Here is a 14,032-nt window from a genome sequence, read left to right as displayed (position 1 = left end):
TACTCTAAAAAGTCACAAGTGTGATGCTGTGTTTATTGAATGTATAATAAACTTTAAATGTTGATAGGTCTGTAGTGTGAGGAAATAAAAATTAAAGAAATTTCTTACTCCTCACAAAAATACCTTCTCCTTGTTTGAATTTGGAATCATATTATGACCTTTTTCTTGTTGAGAAATACTTTTTGTGATTAATAGCCGAGCATTCCAAGGAATCATTAAGCCATTTATTTACATAAAATGTCACTTTAAAATGATCTAGTTCGTTTCAATTGTTTTCTATATTATTTCTCTCCTTTAAGTTGTGTCCTTAAATTCAATTCCCAAGTATTACTATCTTTGATCAGGAGTACATTGAATTTTCTACATGATTTTAATGATAAGAAGTTTAAGTTTAGACTTAGTAGCTTATTATTGATATTAATTTATAAAAGTGTTTTTTCTTGCTGTCCCTTTTTTATTAGGTGAGTGTGGTCCAAGATTCAGTAAATATATCAGGACATACTAATACAAATACTTTAAAGGTGCCTGAATGTCGACTAGCAGATGATTTAGGTAATCTCTGGGAAAACACAAGATTTACAGATTGCAGTTTTTTCGTGAGAGGACAAGAATTTAAAGCTCATAAATCTGTACTTGCAGGTACTTTCTACTTTTGGGTAATATAGTAGTACCTTTCTTTCATAAATTTGTACATTAAATAATGATGCTTAATCTTGTTACAGCTCGATCCCCAGTTTTTAATGCAATGTTTGAACATGAAATGGAAGAAAGCAAAAAGGTAAACATGGTTTAAAGGGCTAATATTTGTACAAATGTAGAATAGTGGAATGTATATTTTAAAAGTAAAGGTGCATTTTCTTATTATGATTTTAGAAAGAAATAGAAGGATGGGGGAAATATGTTCTATCATAGAAAAATAGATGTAGCTTACTGTGGGTGAATATTCCACGTAACAGCTATTTCAGCACCCTTCTGGTAGCAAAACAAGTGGGTAGTTGTTATCCAAAAGGATAGCTGTCCAAAAGGACTGTACTGGTCCATAACTATTTGAGAGTTCTCCAGTTAAGATGTATATTCCTTCTTTCTAGACTTTGAGTTGATTTTGGAACTTGTTTTCTAGAACAAAGACAATTCCTACATTCTTTTTACCACTATAATAAGAGGATATTTATTAGATTTAATAAAGGACATAAATTATGTCATTATTAGTATGCATGAATTGTAATCAAGATACTACCTATTTGGTTTTCTCAGATATTTCTCTTTCACCTGTCATCTTGAAATGTAGTCAGATTAAAGACCAGAGGTTGATTTTTGCGGGTTGCATTACACGTGAGCCTTATTGCTCCAACTAGGCAACTCCTGAGTTTATTTATACGTCTCAGCTTTATTCTCCCTGCAGAACTAGAAGCTGCAACGAAGTAGCTTCCTTCTTTCTTTTGATTATTGGTCTGGGCAGGTAGTATGATCAGTCTTCTGATCAATGATGTCAAATGTTATTGTCATCAAAGGGTCAGAAAAGTTTGGTATTGTTTAGTGTTAACTATTTAGCTTCATTGATCTCAGGAGAGAGACCAAATACAAAGATACAGGAGCAAAAAAGCAACTGGTCCTCTTTGGACTTGAGTATGTCTCAAGTAAAGAGGTGAGGTGCCCGTAGATAATATTACATGCCGTTTTTGTAGGAGAGTTCTGAGGTAGTGGGCTCTGGTATGTTCTCAAATACCTGACCTTACCTTTGCTTAAAGCTGGGACTAGAACCAGTGGCTATTGAGTCTTAGGCATTGTATTACCACCTAATTCTTTTCAGCAACAAAAAAAGTTAATAACCATCTTCTTCTAAGATAGAGGTCAGAAACTGAATTCAGATGTATTTAGTTTGGCCTTACAGGTTTTTTTGTTTCTGTTTGAACTCTTTTTAACTGAGAAGTTGGGGTTTATGTTCCTCCATGGTAGTGCTTGACTTGGTGTACTTCTCTTAGACCTGCCTGCTTCACTTTGACTACTTACTTAGCCTACTGAAGATTTACTTACCTCAATTTTAAAATACACTTTGGGGCTTTTAAGTTGCTGTCAGTTTTGCTTTGGTTCATTTGTGTATGTGTGTGTTCTTGAAATATAACTTTTTTGTTGTTGTTTTCAATACCAGAATCGAGTGGAAATAAATGATGTAGACCCTGAGGTTTTTAAAGAAATGATGAGATTCATTTACACAGGGAAAGCGCCAAATCTTGATAAAATGGCTGACAACTTGTTGGCAGCTGCAGACAAAGTAAGTAATTCGGTCTTAAAGAGCTGAAAAATGTCCTCAAGCTTGATGTATCTAGAAAACTATCATCAAATGAGAACCCCCAATAACTTGAAATATTGAACCAATTTATACCGTTTGTGGATGGCTCTTGAGAGTATTATGAAATAACACAGTGGGATAATATAGAAATGAAATTTTTTTAAATCAATAAGACATAAAAGTATCTTGAGCCAATTTACAGAAATGGCAGATTAACTGTAGACTCAATAGTTTTGAGTGTATCATTACCCTGTTTTATGAGAACACACACACAATGGCATATATAGTCTATTGCAATTTTGAGATATTCTTAGTGTTAAGATACAGTGCATGACCTTTGTCTAAAAAAAGGAAAAAAATATTGGGTATTTTTTTCTAACTTAATCTTGTATTCATAGATTTCTTTTCTAATATAAGAGTATAGAGAAAAAAACAATGTTAATTTTATAATGTTCTTTTATAATGGTGATTTCCTGAAGGTAGGGAAACTACAAAAATTTCAGGAAATCTCAAAGCCAGTAGTTCTCAATCCTCAAAGCACTAAAGCACTTTGGGAGCTTTCTCCAAAAGTATTAATGTCCATGCCACTTCTGTCTGTGTGTGTATGTAAGTGTGTGTGTGTATGTGTGTATGTATATGTATATATAGTGATAATTATACTCATTTTGAAAAATGGTACCATTGGGAGAAACTGGGCCAAGTGTATATTACTATCTCAATAAAGATTTAAATGTAAAAATGCCATTATAATAGAGTCAAAAATTTGAATTACGTAGACATAAATCTGACAAAATATGTTCAAGACCTGTATGCTGAAAATTATACTGCTAATAGAAATTAAGGTAGACCTCAATAAATGGAGAGAAAAAACTTGTTCATGGACTAGAAATCTTAACATTGTTAAAATGTCAATTCTCCTTTGATTAGTAAAACCAACATGTCACTATCAAAATCCTAGCATGCTTTTTGCAGGGGAAAAATTGACATGCTGATTTAAAAATTTTATATGCAAGTGCAAGGACCTAGAATAGTCAGATAACTTTGAAAAAGAAGATCAAAGTGGAGGACTCATAAAGGTTCAGTATTTAAGACAGCATTGTATTGGTGACAAGAGAGACAAATAACTCATTGAAGCAGAATATAGAGTACAGAAATAGACTCACATGTATGACTACTTAATTTTTTATAAAAGTGCAAAGATAGTTTAGTGGAGAAAGGATAGTCTTTTCAATAAATGGTGCTATAGGAGTTGGATAGCCTATGTCCAAACAGATGTACTGTGGTTGAACTCATTTGAAAAAACTTTGTATGCGAACTTCACATCATATACAAAAAGTAACGCAAAATAGATTATAAACCTAAAAATCTTAAACTTCTAAAAGAAAACATAGGAGAAAGTCTTCATGATCTTACATTAAACAAAGACTTCTTAGCTATGACACCAAAAACATAATACGTAAAAGGAAAAATGATAAATTGGACTTCAATGAAATTTAAAACTTCTTTTCTTCAAAAGACATAGGAAAATAAAGACTAGCTGCAGACTGGGAGAACATATTTGCAAAGCGTATATTTGATGAACAACTTTGGGGTTTGTTTCTGTTTTTTGTTTTGTTTTATTTTTTAGCAAATTGTATATTTATTTATTTATTTATTTTTGGCTGTGTTGGGTCTTCGTTTCTATGCAAGGGCTTTCTCTAGTTGCAGTGAGTGGGGGCCACTCTTCATCGCGGTGCGCGGGCCTCTCACTGTTGCGGCCTCTCTTGTTGCGGAGCACAAGCTCCAGACACGCAGGCTCAGTAGTGTGGCTCACGGGCCTAGTTGCTCCACGGCATGTGGGACCTTCCCAGACCAGGGCTCGAACCCGTGTCCCCTGCATTGGCAGGCAGATTCTCAACCACTGCACCACCAGGGAAGCCCCTGTTTTTTGTTTTGATGATGAACAACTTTTGTCCAGAATATAAATGATTAAGGACTTTTGTATTCAGACTGTATAAAGACCTCTCAAAACTCAATTATAAGTAAACAAAGTTATTTCTAAAAATAAAAATATTTGAACAGACACTTCCTAAAATAGTGTCATTCAAGTATATCAAAAGATGCTCAACCACATTAGGGTAGTGTAAATTAAAACCACTGTGAGATACTTCTGTAACTATATTATAATAACTAAAATTACAAAGACCATACGAAGTATGGTCAAGGATATGGAAAAATTAGGACTCTCATATACTGCTAATGGGAATGTAAAATGATACAACCACTTTGAAAGACCATGTGGCAATTTTTTTAAAGTTTTACACATACCATATTATTCAGCGAGTTTACTTATAGGTTTCTGCTCAAGAGAAGAGAAAGCATATGCCCATACAGTGACTTGTATATGAATGTTTATAGCAGCTTTATTTGTAATGGCTAAAAACTGGAAACACCCAAATGTTTGTCAGTAGATCAGTGGAATACTATTGATCAATAAAAAGCATAGAACTATTGATACATAGACAACAGCATGCGTGAATCTCAAAATAATTATAATGCGTGGAAGCCAGACAAAAACAAATGCAAATTGTATGATTCCATTTATAGAAGACTTCAGAAAATGCAGACTGTAGCAGTAGAAAACACATCAGAGGTATTGCCTGGGGTGGGGTGAGGAAGAAGGGTTACAGAGAGATAGAAGGAAACTTTGGGGAGTAATGAATATGTCCACTCTCTTGATTTAATGATGGTTATATGGCTGTATAAACTTATCAAAGTATATACTTTAAATATGTGCTATTTATTTTATGTCAATTTTACCTCAATAGATTGCCAAGGATGTTCTGACAACATACACTAAGTTTTTAATGGTTATGAATATGATTTGTTTAGCCTTATAATTTATTTTTCAGAATTAAGTAGTGACAACATGCAGTGTACTGACTGGTGTTTAAAATAGTAGAAAAGAGAAATATACTCATTAAGAGTATTGAGTAATAAGGGGTTTTTAAAGAATAAAACCTTATTTAAAAAATATCCTGTATCTTGCACTTATGCAAATAGAAATTTCTTAAGAAAAATTAGTCTTTCTCTTGAATGCATTACTTCATACTTTCTTTATATTTAAAGTAATTTAAAGACTTTTAAAGTACCCTCAGTTCAATGTGTAATGGGCTTAAACTTCATTTTCTAAGTTACAAATATCGTGTATTTAAAAACTTGCTAGTTTGAGTAAATGTTTAATGTTATGTTTTCCTTTTGGCTAGTATGCACTGGAACGGCTGAAGGTCATGTGTGAAGAAGCTTTGTGTAGTAACCTCTCAGTAGAAAATGTTGCTGATACCCTTGTCCTTGCAGATTTGCACAGTGCGGAACAGTTGAAAGCACAAGCCATAGACTTTATTAATAGGTAAGCTATGCTTGTATTTCAGTGGACATGACACCTTCAACAATTCTTCACCGACCTTTTTCTTAAGTGTGTTTAAATCTTCAATGCAGGTGCAGTGTACTTCGACAGCTTGGGTGTAAAGATGGGAAAAACTGGAACAGCAAGTAAGATGACATCAGTTTCTGACTTAAAGTTGATCTGCATACATGAAATTAAGTGTTTGCATAGCCTTTTGTTCATCTCCAATAAGTATGAATCCAGATATTAGTTATATGAAGCAAACTGCCAGTTTAAAAAATAATAATTTGACTACTTAGTGGATTCTTGAGGCTATGTTCTGTTGTAGATCAGCTTCTAATGTGAATTGGGATGGACGCTCTAATGTCTTAAGCACGTATGTTCATGTAGTATATAGCTGAGTCCAGGTATTTCAGTGGCTGGAGATCCTGCCCTTGCCCCTTCAGAAAGCATTTCTAAAAATGTGGGAAATATTTATTTTATCCTATGAGGAAATGTACCCTCCATATTTGCCTAGAAACTCTTGACATTTGAATGCTAACCCACTGCTTCTTAAGGTAGCCAGATAACTTGCATCACATGTTATATTAGGCTAACTGCCTACCATTCCAGAAATAGTAGCAATTTGATCTTTCCTTTCCCTGGTAGATTATAATGAGCAGGGTAGTTGTGACATCTTTCTAAGCCTGGATCTTCGGAATATGATGTAACTATTAGAATTTATTATTCCCTTTTTTTTCCTTCTTCTCTCATTTTATTTATTTATTTATTTATGGCTGAGTTGGGTCTTTGTTGCTATTGCTGTGCACGGGCTTTCTCAAGTTGCAGCGAGCGGGAGCTACTCTTCGTTGTGGTGCGCGGGCTTCTCATTGCGGTGGCCTCTCTTGTTGAGGAGCACGGGCTCTAGGTGCGCAGGCTTCAGTAGTTGTGGCTCGTGGTCTCTAGAGCGCAGGCTCAGTAGTTGTGGCACACAGGCTTAGTTGCTCCGCGGCATGTGGGATCTTCCCGGACAAGGGCTCGAACCCGTGTCTCCTGCATTGGCAGGCGGATTCTTAACCACTGTGCCACCAGGGAAGCCCTTCACTCATTTTTAGAGTAACATTTTTACTCTTTGCAATTATTCAGTATCAGGAGTCAGGAGGTTGAAGAATTTGCATATGCTTTTGGTTAGTTTTTGCCTGTAAACCCTTAAACTACATTTTTGCAATTTATCAAAAGTTGATACAACTTTTGATAAATTGCATTAGAGACAAGAAAATGAATATTTGATTTATGGCCCCTCGCTTTCGTCTGTTTTGATAGAATTTGAAGTTGGTTAACTGAATTCTTAACAGTTTGTGAATTCTGTTTTATGAAAGTAAAAATTAGTGGCTACTTTTAAGATATTGATTATTCTATATATTGGTCAGTGTGTGATAATACGTTATCATGGTATGTGATCCTAGAAAAAAATCAAATGACTGTTTTGTGATTCTTTGTACTTTGCCACTTTCAAGCTCTAGTTTTATTCTGTTAAGAAAATATTTTGCCTTGTATAGCTTTTTCAATGTCAAAAAATATAAGCTTATTTTATATCCCGTGTAGAAGCTGTATTGTACATAGAGACCTTCAGTAGCTATTTGTTGAATTAAATAAATGAAAATGTCAGGTAAATTAAGAAGTATCTGTGTGATTCTAAACGAGTTGAAATTATAAACATGACGACACACTGGTAATTGGATGTTAGGCAAATTTTTTTTTAAATTGTTATTAGCTGCTATTTAGTGAAGCAAACATTTGTGTAGCATCTATTGTGTCTCAAGCACCATGCTGGGGTCCTGCATATAAAAACAATTATGGGGAAAAATCCTGTCCTTGAGAAATTGATCTAATGACAGGAACACATCCATGAATATATCATTTTATTATAATATGGTAAGTAATGTGTTAAAGAAAGTTATGTGCAGGGCACTTGACTAAGGCTGGAGGTTTAGGGATGAAGATGACTGAGGCTTGTCTTAAAACAGGAATAGGAATTAGCAAACTAGGAAGGAAATAAGCATTGCAGACAGCATAGCTTGAATCAAAGTATAGACGCGTGAAGCAGTAGTTGATCAATCGTTTGATAGATATTTATGTTTATTATCCAGTAAATTCCCAGGGCACTGTGCTTACTTAGTACAAAGAATATAATGGTGAACATGACAGATGTTTTCCCTGCCTTCATGGAGTTCATGTTTTAGCAGGAGATGTATAAGAATTAAACAAGTAGTTGAAGTTAAGTGTAATAATAGGTAATGTAGAGCATACCCATCTGAGCATATAGCAAAGGGACCGAATCTAATCTAGGGGTCAGAGAAAACCCTTTTGAAGAATTGTTGTATAAATAGAGACCTGATGAAGAAGAGCAAAGAGGTGGGAAAGTATATCCCGAAAAAGACATTCAGGTGTGCAAAGTTTTGGTGATAAGAAAGAACAGTATGGAGGGTGGGGCATGAGAAGCTGGAGGAAGAGAGCAAAGATCAGATCACAGAAGGCCTTTTAGACATTATTCGAACAGGAATGGGCATACAGTAAATGGTTTTAACCTAGAGTAGACTGTGATCAGGTGTGTGTTTTTAGCAATGTCTCCACATGCATGGTTGTGGGGAGGTTGAGTTGGTGGTGGTAGTTGAGGAGCAAGGTTATATATAGGTAGGCCAGTTGGAAAGTTATTGGAGTGTTTCAGGCAAAAGATGAGGGCAAAATTAGACTTGACTGGCGACAGTGTGGCCAGAGGGAAATAAAAGGATATAATATTTTGAATGGACAATCTATAATGCTTGGATATTATTTGGATGGAGGGTAGTTACAAAGGAGAGAAGACAGGAGACAAGGAGGGATAACTAGATTTTTTGCTTGGGTAATTGTGTTTACTCAGAGCATGTTGTACATCAGGTACAGTAAACAGTTCAGTATTATTATACAGAGTGCCAGAGCATGGAAGTGGGAGGTAGAAGGCTAGGGGGAAGAACTAGGAAACTTTCTCTTTCTAAAGAACTTGGGTACCGGCAATGGAGAAGAGTAGAAGAGGATGTGTTCATGTTAGTGTTTATGTTACTAAGGCAGCATGGAAGCTGGTTTGAGAGGAGCAAGATAGGAGAGTAGAAGACAAATTAGGAGACTCCCATAATAATTCAAATGTGAGATGATGTGGGCCTTAACTAGGGATTCAGGATACCTTTGGGAATTAAAATAGGGCTTTGATGACTGATTGGAAAGGATGGCATCTAGGGTGACTTCCAGGTTCCTGACTTGAATCACTGGGTGATGGTGGAAGCATTCGCTGATGGGAAATGAGAGAGGAAGAATTTGGGCCTTGGGAGAAACGTGTTGAGTTCCCTTCCGACAGTCCCAAATTTATGGGTCTCCAGGCACATCCAAGTAAAGAGAACAAGTGGTTGGGAACAACCTTTGTGGGGAGGCCTAGGACTTAGCAAATCATTATTTATCATCACTGAATATGATAGTTAAAATTGTGAATAGTGGATAAGATAAGATAAGTAAAGAATGTTAAGGGAGAAGAGTCGAGGGCAAAACTTAGAACTCTAAAGAAAACCTGCATGTAAGAGCCAGGGAAAAGAGCTCTTGAAAGAGCGGGTATAGAAATGGTAACAGTAGGAGTAGAACTATGCAGACAAGTGTCACACACTTCCAAGAGTAGAATTTCCAGAAAAATTGAATAGTTTCATTTACAAAAGAAAATACCAGTAAGGTAAAGATGATATTTTAATGAATTCAAATGGTTAGAATACATAGAGAGGCAAACAGAATGTTCCAGACATTTTGAAATCTGTAAATTAAAAAAAAAAAAAATTGACAGTGCAACAGTGCATTTTGAAAAGTATTCTTTAGTAAACATCTCTTAATTTTATTTTTCAGCCAAGCAGCAGACATAATGGAAACATCTGGGTGGAAGTCCATGATTCAGTCTCACCCACATTTGGTAGCAGAAGCCTTCCGAGCACTAGCATCTGCACAGTGTCCACAGTTTGGTATTCCACGAAAACGGCTAAAACAGTCTTGAAATCTTCCATGAACTGTAGAAAAATGGAACTGACTTTTACTCCTCCAGGTCCAGAAGGATTCTAATACACAAACCATAAGCAAGAGTTGTTTCTGTTGTCTTGTCCACAGAACAGAAGCTGAGAAAGCATATTGCTTGAATTTCAGGTGGATAATTTATGGTTTATTCTTCAGCTTTAAATTAGACTGATTATACTCTAATTCACTTCAAGGCCTTAAATTATCTTCAGTGACTTCTCTTGTTCATATATATACTTTAATTTTTTTATTGTGCCTTGTCATTGTGACCAAGGCTATGCAGGATTGCACTAGCTCCATAATGCAGTAATATTGATAACTGAAGATAATAAGTTTCAAAAGGATCTTCCATTAGTTTGAGAAAGGCAAATGAATATTATAGGGTTTGTCCTATGCTATCTCAAAGTTTAAAACTAGGCTTTCCTTAAAAAAGCACTTCTATTGGAGATTACTGGTAACGTCTCCAGTCTAAGTTCTATAAATACAGGAGAACCTGCTTACCTTCAAGGTAAGTTATGGCAATACACTGCTTCAATTCTAATTTATTTTTCATTTCAGGGGGCAAATATGCAATGAGTTGGCCCAAATTTTTAATGAAATTTGTAGTGTTTTTATGTTATCTGTCCAACAAACTAAGAGAAGCATAACAAACCTTTGCTTGTGTTTCTTTGTGAGTTTATCCAAGTTTACAGTGATTGAGAACTGATTGAGGTTAAGATTTCAATAAGAAGAAAGCATGTTTTGTGCTGAATTAATTTTTTTTTAATTTATAGTGACCTACATTTATATGAAGAATTCTGTACATGTTAAAAGTAAGGATGACCAAATGTAAATTTAATGAGTGGGCCAATTAAGAAGATATATATGCACTTTTAATGTGTAACTTTTTTATACTGAATGGTACTTTTTTTTTTTTTTTTGCTTTTGAGAGAATTGATAAGGTATAATTAATTGTCTTAACTTTTGAAAGAATTTTTAAGACAGATGGAGGCAACTGGGATGTTTGTGATAATAGATAAGGAAGATATTCTCGATTATAGTTAAATTGGTTTGACTTCCAGATATTCATTATTGAATTCACGCCTGTTTATCACGCTTTGGAGAAGGCACCTGACAGTAAATGAATCCTGGACAGCCTACTCTCCTTCTAAAAGCAATGAACTGCTATTATTTGCAGACTAAAGGAGAGAACCCTTAGAAATATGTCAGGCTACACTCTGAAACCTTTTTTCCTCCCTAGCTTTCTCCTTTCTGTCTCAGTTACTGTACCAACATTGTGGATGATAGTGAAATTCTGCATAATGTGAACAGGATAAACTATTCATAAACTGCTTTTCACGGGCCAGTTCTTTATTATAAATGAATTTTAGCTTTAAACACATACACATCTTCAGTTTTCGATAGCTCTGTTTACAACAGAAGTCTGTTCTGGTGCATTGTCCTGGTGAAGCAGGAGCAATCGATGTCAAGTCACTGCATCTGATTTCCTGTGACAGTGGCAGTATCCTTCTTAGGCAAGATTTACATTTGACCACAAGGGAAAAATTTTTTTCACTGGAAAAAAAAATGCATATACCTATATATTTACATATATAACTTTATTCTCCAGATTAAAATTTGTATAATTCGTTTATTTAGTTTTTGAATTTAGGACAAAAAGAAAAAGATGAAGCCTGAAGTTTTAAAATAGATTTTATTTTTGTTATCTGTCAGTTAGGTATTTACTGAAGCAATCCTAATATACCAAGAGTGATTCATATTTACATTGAACAAACACTGTCAAATAATCATTTGTTATCCACATCAAACTGGAGTTCAAAAAGATCATATTTTTAGATATCTTCATTTCTTGCTGTGTAGCTTGAGTCTTTGTTGTGTTAACCTAAATTTGAAATTGGAAGACTCCCTTCGGATAGAAGAAAGATTCTTACATATGAATGGATTCCATCCTATGTAAGAGTATTATAGGGAGCAGAAATTCACTTCCTTAACTTCACCATAAGATTGAGCCCTTTAAATTTAAAATGTGCAATTTAAAAAAGAAACCACACACACATACATATACACTTTAAGAATTTGAGATTTTGCCAGGGTCTTAGAAGAAAATAAAAGTTCATCCCTCAGGCCCTAGAATTTTGTTGTCATATATTAAAAAAATACTGGTGTATTCATTTATGTCAGATGCACACAGGCGCATTCTGAATTAATTCACTGCTTGGGTCTACATTTCTAACCATAGTGACTTCAGTGATAACACCTATTATAATGAACATTTCAGCTTACCCTTACTTACATACTTACTTTAGTGTTTGTTGCAAATCTGAAGGGTTTTATTATAAAGTTTTTTTTTTTTAGTTTGGTAGCACATTTTGTACCAAAAACGTCCAACACTGTGCTGTAAGAATATCCACATTTGTAGAAATGTCCACTTTTCAGATAATATAATTCCTACCATTATACTAACAGAATCATATGGTAGTTGATTTATTTTTTTTATTTATTATGTATATTTTTGGTATTGTGGGTTCTTGAGACAATGATACAAAACTGTTAATGTATTCTGACGTGAGTGCTGTAATAGCTTTTTTTTTTTTTTTCATTTTTAAACTACAGACATTGTTTTCGGTAGGCACAGATTTTGTCCTGAGCAGTGTTGACTTTTGAACTAAAGCCTGCTCCTGTTTCCCTTTTGTCACCTAAACAGAGCTTTTTCTTAGAAAAGTAGTAACTGGTCTTAAATGTTCCATATTATAAAAGTAACTATTGGAGAACTGTTCTTTAGATTGAGATACAGAAACACTGTATTTGTGCCTTTTTCATTTTTTAATATTAATGTGTATCGGTATTTGGAGCACAAATATGAAGGTGCCATAACATTATGGCCTGCCATTGTTACCTCCTTGAATACTCATGTGTCATTGTCTTGAAATAGTAATTGGAGATTCTTGCATGTATTCCGTGGTCATTTGGGCATGTGTGTGTGCGTGCGTGCACGCGTGTGTGTGTACATGTACTTGTATTTGCTTGGACTTGTGTGTGGTATGTTCAAAAGAGTGAATTTCTGAAAATAGAACTCAGTTAAATGTTGAAAGTTTAGGTTAGTTGAAGTGTATTCCATTTAAATGTGCTTTGAGGGGACAACTGAGAGGAAATTATAATTCTCAAAAATGTGACCAATTTACTGCATGATGAAATGTGAAAACAGTGCCTTTTAAGGACATCAATTTTAAAATTAAGTTTTAAAATATTAACAAAGATTTCTTAAAAAGTTGTCATGAACATTATTGGTTTATTTTTAAACGAGACCTAAGTTAGAGCTTAAATGCCAAAAGTATAGTTATTAATTTATTTACCCATTTGTTTTGTGCATAAATTTAAAACCTAAGCAGAATTGTTTATAAAATTGTGGATCATAGATGCTACCCAGTGTTACTAAAATAGAACACTAGGGACTTTAGTAAGTTGTTTTGTTAAAATCCAACTCAAGCTTTTCTCAAAGCCAAGTCTCCTTGAAGAGGTGAATTGTTCTGAGTTGGATGTTCATGCTCTTTGATGGATAAAATGAAAATATTCAATGTCTTCTTGCAAAACAACGTGGGTGGTTGGGTTTTAGTGTTTTTCAGATTATAAAGACAGCACTTTCAACACACATAAGAGTATTTTGCAAACCTCTTTTATACAGATTACGAGCTCTAGTTTATTTAAGTGTTAAATGGAATGATGTAAATTTTAGGTCCAGTTGAACGAATATTGAGTGCCTACCATGCGAGACTTCTTCACTAGGAATGAAATCACCACACTGTGTCTTCTGTTTGCAGTATGTGGACTTCACGTTTGAAAAAGAATTCTTATATTTAAATCTTTTTCTGTTGTTAAGGGTTTATCCTTGTATACTGTAACCCAGTTAATTTTTGCATTCAGTTTTTTAGAATGAAGATATAACTTAAGTGAGTCCCGTTTTTGAAAATAAAATTCTGCTGAAATTATTTAAAAATCAGTTCTGGGGCAAATTGATGTTCAAGATTCAAATGTATAAAGACATTTTGAACTTTTCAGCCTCATTTTTAATCAGCTGATGTCAATGATGAGATACATACTTTTTGTATCTTGTTGCTGAAAATATTTTTTGCATTTCAGCACATTGAGTTAAAATAAAGTTGATACTACTTATTCAGAATTAATTGGTTTATTTTGTGTTTATTTGAAAACTATGAATAGTTCTTTATCCGATTACTGTGATGCTTTACAAAAAGAGCCATGTATTTGATATGGTAACTTTTAGAATTATGCTTAGT

General features: G+C 34.3%; 1 protein-coding gene across 4 annotated transcripts in view; it reads left to right on the top strand.

Moving 5' to 3' along the window:
* The window catches only part of SPOPL (speckle type BTB/POZ protein like), a 60,606-nt gene extending 48,272 nt beyond the window's left edge, over window positions 1–12,334 (top strand). For all 4 annotated transcript variants that reach the window (XM_070046006.1, XM_030883040.2, XM_060302481.1 and 1 more), the window contains 6 exons: window positions 462–639; window positions 723–778; window positions 2,150–2,272; window positions 5,536–5,678; window positions 5,768–5,821; window positions 9,576–12,334. In XM_070046006.1, coding sequence (XP_069902107.1) covers window positions 462–639; window positions 723–778; window positions 2,150–2,272; window positions 5,536–5,678; window positions 5,768–5,821; window positions 9,576–9,720 — 699 coding nt within the window. In that variant the 3' untranslated portion in view covers window positions 9,721–12,334. The remainder of the gene's footprint in view (window positions 1–461; window positions 640–722; window positions 779–2,149; window positions 2,273–5,535; window positions 5,679–5,767; window positions 5,822–9,575) is intronic.
* Window positions 12,335–14,032: the final 1,698 nt, after the last annotated feature.

The sequence above is a fragment of the Globicephala melas genome, chromosome 7 (genome assembly GCF_963455315.2).
Source record: "Globicephala melas chromosome 7, mGloMel1.2, whole genome shotgun sequence".
Taxonomy (NCBI): domain Eukaryota; kingdom Metazoa; phylum Chordata; class Mammalia; order Artiodactyla; family Delphinidae; genus Globicephala; species Globicephala melas.
Note: the sequence above shows the minus strand (reverse complement) of the source record. Positions and strands in the feature narration are given on the sequence as shown.